This window comes from Trachurus japonicus, chromosome 19 (assembly GCF_045865225.1).
Source record: "Trachurus japonicus isolate A0001 chromosome 19, Traja_1.0".
Lineage (NCBI taxonomy): Eukaryota > Metazoa > Chordata > Actinopteri > Carangiformes > Carangidae > Trachurus > Trachurus japonicus.
The window spans coordinates 22516479-22527926 of record NC_140925.1 but is presented as its reverse complement, the minus strand read 5'-3'; the positions used below and the strand labels follow the sequence as shown (position 1 = coordinate 22527926).

General features: G+C 42.1%; 1 protein-coding gene across 1 annotated transcript; it reads left to right on the top strand.

Annotated features, from left to right (window-relative positions):
* Positions 1 to 458: 458 nt before the first annotated feature.
* tbc1d24 (TBC1 domain family, member 24) lies at positions 459 to 9801 on the top strand. Its single transcript, XM_085760626.1, has 7 exons — positions 459 to 597; positions 4037 to 5150; positions 5910 to 6068; positions 6478 to 6541; positions 7238 to 7333; positions 8065 to 8311; positions 8484 to 9801. The coding sequence occupies exons 2-7, from the start codon at positions 4162 to 4164 to the stop codon at positions 8636 to 8638; spliced, it is 1710 nt and encodes a 569-aa protein (XP_085616752.1). The 5' UTR covers positions 459 to 597; positions 4037 to 4161; the 3' UTR covers positions 8639 to 9801.
* The last annotated feature ends 1647 nt before the right edge of the window (positions 9802 to 11448 follow it).

Here is an 11448-nt window from a genome sequence, read left to right as displayed (position 1 = left end):
AAAGACAGGGTTTGTTGCCCTTGCTATGGATCTTCCTGTCCTGTCCCAGTGCCATCACTCATTTGACAGAGCTAGTCTGCAAGTAAACAAGGCAGATAAGATCAGATAGGCTACTGTGAGCGGCCATGCAACCAATCCATGGTCACAGCAATGTAACCTGACTTCTACAAGAAAGCCATAAATGGAATAGGGTCATTTGTTTTTGGCTTCTTTTTTTCACTATTCAACTATGGGATTCCTGATGTGTCAACACAGGAAAGTATTGATATCTGTTCATGAGAAATAACATGTAAAACACCTCAAGGGTGTGTAGATTAGATTATAATCTGTTGACAGTCTGTAAAATCTAATAATGCTTTCTAGAAAGACAGTAAATCTCCTCACTTTTGTGAATTAAGCAGAGCGTGCAGAGAAGAGGTTGTGACCTGTGTGTATTTGGTATTTACCCAGCCCACCTGAGCCCCTCTGCAGCTCCAGCAGCAGCACTACACGCACAAGACCGTGACCGGGGGGTGGGGGGGTGTTAGACGCCACTGCGCATGCCCGAGGCAACTTAATATGAATGCTGCTTCACGTCTCAAGACATCTCAATTCCAGGTGAGAATAAAGCCTATTTATCTATTGACGGATGTTTATCATTTACATACCTGTGTCCCGTCTTGTCCCGTGGAGGCGACTCTTACTGCCGCCGTCGGTGCTGTGTTTTAAATCCGCCGCTTTTCCCTTTAAATTCAAGCTTGAAATCTCTTCACATCAACAAACTCCAAGACAGCGTGCGGACAATATGAATTTGTGGTTGGTAACATTTCATGCTAGGTGCTGCAGGAGCGTTAACCCCAGTGCTTTGACTAGCTCTGTTTCACTGTCGGTTTTATATATCTTTTGCATCGCTTCGTGTCCGTCTTGTGTGTTATCTTGTGCTAGTTCTGTGTCCTGGTTGAGGTTTCGTTAGCTGCTGACTGACTGACATGTTACAACTGACAGCAGCAGCTTGCGGCTAGCTAATGCTAACAGTGCTAACCTGGCAAGTGTGAATGGAAACGGGTGTATCAGATTTAGTCCGGCGGTGATGTTAAAGACTCCGTGGCCCGTGTTGCACTGTGACATAGGAGCTGCTGTCTCCTCGACCTTCACTGGGGAGGGGGGGGGGGGGTCGGCTCAACCTGCTCTACAGCCTCTGGTCTGGGCAGCAGCTTCTTCCTCTTCGTGCATGTGAAGCTGTCATTCCCCGGTGTGTGTTGTTGACACGGCTGTGCCCGCTCATACTGTGATGTTAACGGAGGGACAGGCTGGCACACACCGTAACGTTAGCCCCGTCTGTGCTCAGCTCTTTGTATCTGAGTCCGCCGAGCCCCCCCAAGATAAAATTGCAGTTACCCGGCCCCTGTCCAGTCAAGCAGAGGCTCCGGCTGAAGCCGAGCAGCCGCTCCCCTTCACTGCCTTTTTTTTTAAATGCATGTGCATGTAATGCAATGCATCAGTTCATTTTACAGCAGATGACACATATTGAATGTGAATTTTATTTTTTTGTACATTGAAGAAAATGCATCAACTCTAATGCCTAATATTGCACTAGAGCTTACAATGATATGATCAAAATAGCAATTATATTATTCAGGAAAATGCAGCTATGAAATACACTGAGACCCACCCAAAACAATTAGGGTGTCGTTTTGAAATGGGTCATCCTATAGGAACCATGTAAATGAGGATGACAATCGTATGGCTTGCTAAAGGCTGTGTCTAATTCTATTATAAATAGATCACAATCCTACCTATTGTCTCCCCAAAACAAAACAAATTTATACTGAACTGAACTTGGCTCTTATATGGACCGTGATGCAGATGCAATCGATTCAGCCAAGTAGGCTAAGCTCCTTTCAAGGGGAAACTGGTACCCAGAGTGTAACATTAGAGAGGAGCCATGTTGGGAGGATGCTACGAGGATGCACTACTGTTAGTGTGAAACAATTCAAAGACCTCTGTGGATACTGAGATCCACAGACATCTGCTCCAAGTGGACCTAGTTTTAATTTTAACTAAGGTTTGATGGCTGGCCTGTTATATGGGAACTTGGTAGGGTTTGGCACCTTGCTTTGCAGGCTCTATTTTAGCCTGAGACTTGAGTTTCCTAGATTTGTGGACCATCTTTTATCTGTGCAATAAATTTATCGACTGATTCTGAGAACTTATAGCTGAGATTTCAAAAAGTTGTATTATTCTTGTTGGGGTTGAAATTGAGTTAGCCTTTTGCCAGTTAATCCGATGTCAAAGCTAAAAAATGTTTTATGTAAACATGACCTCTAAGTAAAACAGTTAATCTCCCTGTGAAGCATTGTAAATGCATGCAGCTGCCCATGCAGTTTTACATGTTACTTGTTAGACAGCAGTATTGCATGATCTGAGACTTTTATGGCATTTTTTTAGCATATTGCAATTGACCTTTGGACATGCATCCCCTTGTGACTTGTTGTAATGCAGCGTGACATGATTTGATGATTGTGCGACAAACATTCCCAGTATGCTGTATATTGCGAATGATCTTTGGACATGCTTCTCCATTTATCTAGTGGTCAGCATTTGCAGGAAATGATGTGATGACTGCAGAACAGCTGTTCTTTAAATTGTCGCTACAGAACTAGCAAACATTTGCTGCTCTAATTCAATGGGGACTACCGGTATTTCCCTCACCACTGGAGATTCCTGTTCAACAGCTTTAATATCAAACTTTGCCTTGCCAATTAAATCTGTCCGAGATATATTTGTACATCAAAGATAACTGAAGTTTTTTTGTGTGTGTGTGTGGCTTTCATATGGCATCACTAAGATAGCCTTGCAGAGTATTCCCTTTAAGCAGTGGGTTTACAGGATTTGTGTTTTCATCAGATGTATCAGATGCCTGATGTACATGTCATGTTTTTTCCATCTAAAGATATTTACCAGGGCATAAATCAGATTTGTGAACTTGACTAATGTTGTTTTACAGTGTAAATTTACTGTGGTAATTCTGGTATCTGTTTCATCTGTCTGGTTGCAAATCACCTCATATGGAAATTGATGAAGCCATCTCTTCTTATCCTTTGCATACTTTGCCTTAACCTGTTGATCTATTTAATAGCCAAGTTTGGAAGCAAGATCAACTTTGTACAAAAAAGGAGCATAGTTCCATTACATGATTATTATATAAAGATTCACTTGCCAGAATACTTTTTTCACTATAATTATCAGGTATTTGGGTTTTTCTTGTTTAGACTTTGCTTTCTCTCTGGCTTTAACAAGAGCATGGCATATAGGGCTATGAGTTGTTTTTTTTTAGGAATTGCATTCCAATCTTTTTTAAGTTCATCAATGGGAGACTGCTGATTTGTTTATATAGACGCACTTTTCTGACTGATTGATCCAACTTGTCCCACACAAGCTCAATTGGAGAGAGAGAGACGGAGGGGGCCAAACCGTCTTTCAAACACCATTTTCCTATTCTTTTTCTCATCATAACATCCAGTTTCTTCAGGGTGTAGTGAACTCCTTTTGTTGGACACCAAGAAAGAAGAAGGATGCACTGAAAGAGAAATTGCAAAATGCCTAAATTGCAGTTTCTCTTTCAGTGTATCCTTCTTTCCTCAATGTACAAATCTGTGCTCTTGTTTCTTTACTCAGCTGTTTCTTTCTAGCCCTTTCTTTGGTAGATTTATTGGATTTATTTTGTATGCAAACTCTCAAAAGCCAAAGAACTTAAGTGAATAATGCAACCTGATTTGTTTTTTTTAACTTTTGCATTGAAGTTCTGACTCTTGCAAATCTTTTGGCTTGTAGTCGTCTAAGAGATTTTACAAGACGGTTTGTTTGTCTTAATTTGATGCTGCTCAGTACGAAGCTCTATGTGGTTCCAGAAAGTAGAGGGTTGATTATGTTCTGGTGCTGCTGACAGTGTTTTGTTTTTGTATTTTTTACTTGGAAACAGTTTTGCAATGATTTCCGTTTGTCTTCCTGACAGTGGACACTCACTATGTTTTTTTTCTCCTCTTATTTTTTGCAGTAACCAGCATGGGCAGTTAAGAAAAAAAGGCCAGTGATCTGCTGTGTGGAGGACAGAAGGTTTGTGAAAGCCCACAGCGTCCCTCCACTCTTCCCACTCAGGAGGTCCAACAAGTTTCCAGCACCATGGCTGAAGAAGACTATGGCAGCTTTGTAGACTGGAACCAGATGGGGGATCTGGCCAAGAGCAGCGGGCCCACCAAGGTCGACTGTAAAGACCTGAAAGAGTTCAAACAGATGGCTCGGCAGGGTTACTGGGCCAAAAACCACAAACTACGGGCACAAGTCTACCAGCAGCTCATCAAAGCCATCCCCTGTCGTACAGTAACACCAGATGCAGAAGTATATCGTGACATTATGGGAAACGCAGCCACTAAGAAGCCCTCCTCCCACATCCCACTGCCAGAGTTTGTGGATGGAAGTCCTGTGCCGCGGTACTGTCTGAAGGCAGACGGGGTGGCCTCGGCCCATCAGATCATCAGCTGCGTCGCTGGGCAGTTCCCAGACATCTCCCACTGCCCGTCGCTTCCAGCCGTCACCGCTTTGCTCCTGCACTTCAGCGCGGACGAAGCTCAGTGTTTCGAACACGTCAGCCGCATACTGGCCTGCAACGAGCCGGGCAAGCGGCTGCTGGACCAGACTTTCCTGGCCTACGAGTCTGGCTGCATGACTTTCGGTGACCTGGCCAACAAGTACTGCACAGCCGCCCACAAATTGATTGTAGCCACGGCCCAGGACGTGCTCGAAGTCTACTCGGACTGGCAACGCTGGGTGCTGGGCGACCTGCCCTTCAGCCACGTGGTCAGGGTCCTGGATGTCTACCTGGTGGAGGGCTACAAGATCCTCTACCGTGTGGCTATAGCCTTGCTCAAGTTCTACCGCAAGCATAAAGCTGGAGCTCAGGGAGCCCAGGGCAACCAGCAGCAACAGGATTCGAGCAAAGTCAAGGCGGACATTCAGGCTTTCATCAAAGGCATCGACTCCACCGTCTCACCTGACAAGCTGCTAGAGAAGGCCTTCTCCATCCGTCTGTTTAGCCGCAAGGAGATCACTCTGCTGCAGCTCACTAATGAGAAGTCCTTGCAGCAGAAGGGAATCACTGTCAAACAGAAGCGGTACAGTCAATAATGTGATTTTTATGTGGTGAACTGTGAACATCCTTTGACTTTTATTTAAGAACCGGGCAGCATCTAGTTGGCTATCTTGGCCGAGCTTCTACATGCAGCTACACACATGTAAGAATTATAGTCATCATAAAAATACCTTTATGATTCAGAGTCAGGTTCATTTTATTGGCCCATATATTTGTCACTCTGGTGAAACGGACATTCTTGAACTTGATGTTAACGGTAAGACATGGTTCCTATACTGGGAATGAAATCACTGTGGTATGCACAGAATGAGAGGAATGCAATGTTTAAGTAGTACAGGACCCATTTAGCCTTTATTTTTATACCGTTTATCACAAGAATACACCACAGCAAAAGTAATGGGTTACAATAGATGAATTGTTTAGTTTCATTTCATTTGGCAAGAATGTTGTTTTCTCTTAAGCTTTTCACTCTGGCATGCTCTGGGGATTTTTTGTTTAAGTTGCTCTTGCTTCCTTGTCTCATCATCTTCTTGTTTCCTTTTTGTCTGGTTTGTGCCACACTTTTCCATCCACCATCTTCTGTCTCATCTGCACTCCACCCTGTGCTCACTACATTGGTTCATTTACAGTTCTAGGTGGGTTCTCCTCTCTATGCTACTCTGCTGATCTCTTTCTAGTTTTGTCATTTACAGTATGAATAGATACCCTCTTCTTTGTGTTTATGCTTTATGCGTCAATGACCTGTCTCTGCCTGTGTCTATATGTTTCGCGGCGTCTCCAGGCGGAACGTGCAGCTGGCACTGAACCCCGACACTTTTTCCTCCGAGATCGTCAGCGCCAAGGAGATGCGGGACATCTGGTCGTGGATACCTGAGCGCTTTGCCCTGTGCCAACCACAACTTCTTTTCACCACATCCAACCACGGTTGCAGCCTGAACAGGTATACTGTAAACACAATAGCAAAAATGTGAGCCCAGAAAATGTCAAATACAAAAGGGCAAAACGACAGGCATTTTTGTGCGTGTAGTTGAAAGGGAGGGGGGAATCGAGATTTTGCGTAATCTCCTCTATGCACTGAACAGATTCTGTCCATTATAATTTTCTTTATTATAATACATTGTTATGGCAGTGCAGGCATTGTCAATCTTCTGTATCTTTTTAATGGTAAAAACAGAGCTCAGAGTTTTAAGTTTTAGCCACTGCCTCATTTTACCATAATAATCTAGTAATCTTCCAGTACATGGCTGATGCTAATACATGAACAATTTAAATACATCTTATCTTTATATTCAGCATTAGGTTTTAATGAAGTCATTTGGAAACAATTAAACTCCCTCATTTCCTTCCAGATTCTATTCACATTGTGAAGGCTACGAGCCCACTCTTCTGCTCATCCGAACCACAGATGGCGATGTAAGTGACACACGTAGACAAAATGTCAAGTCAATTTTTAGAAAGCTTCTTAGTAAAACAAGTCTGTACACTATAATGAATGAAAACACATGGGATATGATCACATCCTCATGTCATAGGAGATATTTTGTTAAGGTGCAGCTCAGAGCTGTGATCTATTGTAGTGGTAATGATAATAATAATAATAGGTATATTAGGTTTTTCTATATCCCTGTGTGCTGCAGACAAGACAAAACAAAACAGCAAAGATAGACATAGATGGACTACATTCTCTTTTAGACACTTCCTGTTTCAAACTTCAGTCTAAAGGGGAAACTAGTAGTAGATGGTTTTTGCTGACTACACTCATGTTGGTCTGGTAAAATCCACCCTTGAAGAACTCGTTTACTATATGTACTTACTTCTGCACTGACCTACACATAGTCTGTCAGTGTTTTGTTTTTGTCTTTCAGTAGCTAGAAAGATCTATGCAGCAGTTTGCTTTTCAAAATAAACTTAACATGTTTTCTTGTGAATTGGTGCCAAAGGTCATTATGACACGGGTGTGGTATGATTGGATTATGGTGCTAAAATGGGATGCCACCACGAACATTAGCAGTTTACAGTTAATCTTCCACTAGTGAGAAGTGTTTTGGAAAATAAAACCAATGCATCAAACATGTATTGTACCAATTCAACTCCTTTACTGTCCTTCAGGTTTGTGGAGCCTTCCTGTCCACAGATTGGGAGGAGCGGAAGAGAGGGGGCAATAAATTAAGTTTCTTTGGCACAGGGGAGTGCTTTGTCTTCAGGGTGAGTTTGTTTTGTTGCTAGCTTTCTTTCAGCATGAAATATTTCCTGTTTTGGTGAATTTATGGAAATTAGGAATTGAATTTGCAGTACCTCGTTATAGCCACCAGAGGGTACCATCCACTGTGGTATCTTATGGTCTGAATGTTAGTATGCCCGGCCTCAATTGGTGTCCGAGGATCACATTTAAAAACCCTGCTTCGTACGTCATGTCACGATTCTCCTTCTATCTCCATACAGACTTTGCTTTGTCTTCCTGTGCAAAAAAACAAAACACAGACGCACATCATGTCAAATTTGCTTGTGATGGCACAGCGAGCTTTAGTTTTAATAACACCTGGGCTAGAAATAGCAAAGCAGACTGGCTCTCTAATGCCTTCTGTATAAATAATTGACTTGGTTTTCTGTGATGATGCACAGCTGTGTGCTGGCACGGCAGAAAACACAGTCATCTCACACACTAATACTTAAACACACACAGATTGGAAACTCCAGTAACTTGATCCAGCCGTATCTGACCAGGCCTTCATCCGACACCACACCTGACACACATAAGAGACAAGCCACCAGGGACTGATGGTCTATCAGATGTCCAGCTGAGGGTTGGAGACAGAGGAGGGAGCTAATTGCATAGAAACTTGCGTTGACAGAATAGTTGCCAGGTCCCAAAATGAAGCATCTGTCTCTATCTTTTCACCTATATACTCATGACTGTTGTTGTTTTCCCTTGTTAGCTGAAGCCAGAGATGGAGCGCTACGAGTGGGTGGTGATCCGCCACCCTGAGCTCGCCTCCTCCATCAAGACCCAGGGTCAAGAGGACACTGCCTCCTCTGAGGGCCAGAACGCCGACAGCAATAGTTTACCGCAGCCCGAGAAACCGGCTGGAGATCTGTCGCCCTTCCTCTCCGCTCGCCACTTCAACCTTAACTCCAAGAACACTTCCATGTTCATGGCTGGGAACTTCGACTCCATCATAGTGGGTAAGTGGATTACAAGATTTGAGTTGCCCAGTAGGGTTGAGAGACTTTTGCGCCGTCTGCTAAATCATGAAAATACTCCTGATTTTTATCAGGATCAGTAACACGATACACTTTAGCATTTGTCCTCAGTTGATGTAACTTAATCGAGCTCTGTGCTCTTATTTGTGATCAGGGGGAGGTGAAGGCAACGCTCTTTACATTGACTCAGAACTGAACCACGGGCGCACTGGCAGCTGCGCCACCTTCGACAACCCGCCCCTGTGTGCAGAGAGCTTCCAGGTTTCACTGCTGGAAGTGTGGGGTTTCCAGGATGCCATGGCCTCATAATGCTGTGCACATCAACACACACTACACACTCACTCACGTAGCTCCATACATCACACAGACATGGACACATAGGTCCATATTGATGAACACAAATTTAACACCTAACTATTATTATTATTGCAGAAAGTCATGATGAAAAAGTCCAGCAAAGTGTTTGATGTGGAAAACACAGATATGCAAAGAGAACTCCATCCGTCCTACAAATTCATATATGATTAATTATTTTTTATTTATTATTGCAGTAAATCCAAATTTCAACATGAACAAAAATGTAATATTTGTGTTTGTTTCTTTTGTTTATTTTTGTATTTACAGATTTGTATTATGGTGTACTAATTGTGTTGAAGGAACTGTTCAGGATCAATTCTAGATAAAGCCAATACAAGGTTCATCTGGAGTTTTTTTTTTTTTTTATGACCGCTGTGATGTGTTCATGTTCACGCTGAGCTACAATGTAAAAATTTCTGAATGTAAATTCAGAAGTTCTCTGGTTCAGCTCAGTCTGCCAAATTTACTGTACAGCTATCTCTGCATTCCTTAAAAATCTTTCATCCTCCAGGTTTACGATAAATGTGTGGAGTCGAGTCTTCATTTGGTGATCAGTGTTTTTAATGTCGGAAGAACAACGCTAAGATGTAAAGTTGTACCGGGTTAGCTAGATGTTTGGCCAAGTCCTGTTGCACTTCCCCACATTTCTCGATTTATTGTAACTTAAGTGGGAGATCTGTTGAACTAATGTATGTTTGTGAATGTCAGTGGTGAATTTGAGTGTTGCCATTTTGCACCATATGTCGAAGCTTTCCTTTGAATGAGTGGCAGTGTTACCTTTGTATAGTAAGTACATATCCATGTGAATAACTACAAACTTTTTTTTGAAAAGTAAAATCTCAAAATGTATTTTTGGTTTACAAGTAATGGAGATTAATGCAGTTTGCTCATCCTTCTCTTCCTTTGACCATTTTCCCCGTTACTTCCGTCCTTTCTCCTGTGGTAATAGTAAGAAAAGAATTCAGAAATCGTGCCCTGTAGGCCAAGTGTTGTTGGGGTTATATGACCTAATTGTATCTGTATGTTCAAGTGTATGGTCCAGCAAAAACATCAGTTGAGTAACTACAAATCTGTTCTACCTTTGGAAATACAGCAATATGCTTTCAGTGGAGTGACTCTCTATTTGTTTTATTGTCTTTACTGGTTGTTGTTTTTCCTTCTCTTCCACATCTATCACAGCTCTGTCACTACAGAGAGCGGGCTGCATTTCTTCAGACTGTTGCAGAAGTGTGCCAGATGCCTTTTTAAGTCAGCTGACTATGAATCTAACCCCCTAATCCCCATCTTCCCCCCCAAGTAGATGCAGCTGGCTTGTTTGTTCCCAAAATGACTGGTTCATTTCTAATAATCTAAAAAGAATTACTATATCATGACAGGATTTCAGGCCTCTCTAGGAACAAAAACATAAAATCTAAATTTTTGAATTGCATTTTAAAAGATATTTAAAGAAAACTAGTCAGAACCCTGGTCAGCAATGATGCCTGTAACAATCACAAATGTACAGCAGATAGGTCTGTGTTTAAAAGCACAATGCCACTACTAAATTACTCACACACACGTCTTGAATAGACACTATTTTTGTTTGGAGGTCTTTATTTTGTGGAAGCTGACAGTGAGCTGCATGACTGGAAAATATGGAGCAGAAATGAGTCAGATATCCTTAAAATATACTTTTGAAGGCTACCTTCTTCTAGTAGCCAGCTCCTATTACAGACAGTTGACTGAACATCTGTGATAATAACACTCTATTTGATATTACTAGTTCAAATTTGGCCACCGGCAGTTGTAACTGATTCTCTGACTATTTGGTTTTATTTAACATATCAGTCTTATTAAATTCCATGTGAGTCAACGTCAATACATTAAAGCTGTATAAAATGTAGAGCCAATTCATTTGCAGTGGGTGTGGCTCAGCCTAATGCATCTGAAATAATGTTCCTTAGACAGCAAAGTGCTGGGAGTAATTCCTTCTTTACAGTAAGTGGCGTTGATTCCGTCTTGCCAAGACTGTGCTGTTCATTCAGGATTCACACTCCACTAATCGCACATGCACGTCTATATTTAGCTGCTCCTTTGGGTGTTGGTCTGGTGTATCTCCTGAAAACCATGCTTTCCAGCCTCACGGAGTAAGATGCTTAAGTGTTTAACCCTACACTGAGATGAGGCTCTGCTGGACCAGCCTCCGCACCTCAGACAACAAGGGGCGGTGGACAGGGGATTAGGACATGGATTAAGGAGATCCCGACAAATATTGTTTTGATTCATAGAGGGGGTATTTCTGTGAGGTTACTGAGATAGAGAGATGTCTTTGCTTTCAATGCGCATCAATCTGTTTTATGGACTGTATCTCTGTCCTGAATTAATTAATTTTCATAAGTATTTCACGCTACTGCTACAGAAAATAAAAAGTCTCTTACTTAGGCTATAGGATACAATCTGTATTTATACATTATTAGTATTTTTGATAACTAAAACAAGTTCTTCGATGCTATAAAAATGACAGACTGAGTTGTGTTTTTAGTCACATGTTGAAATCAGCCCGTGTGGGAAAATGCCAATCTTAAGAGTAAAATAGCTCATTTACTTCCTCTATTTAGATCCTGGTTGAATCAGTGTAAGAGTGGAGCTCTCTAGAAGTGGATCCTGGTCTGATTGTATAGGCCTATGACAGTAGTAGCCTACCAGAGCCACTGAAGGACTACCAGTAATCAGAATATGGCTTCTCATCAGCTCCTCCTCTCATTGATTAAAGCCACTCAGTG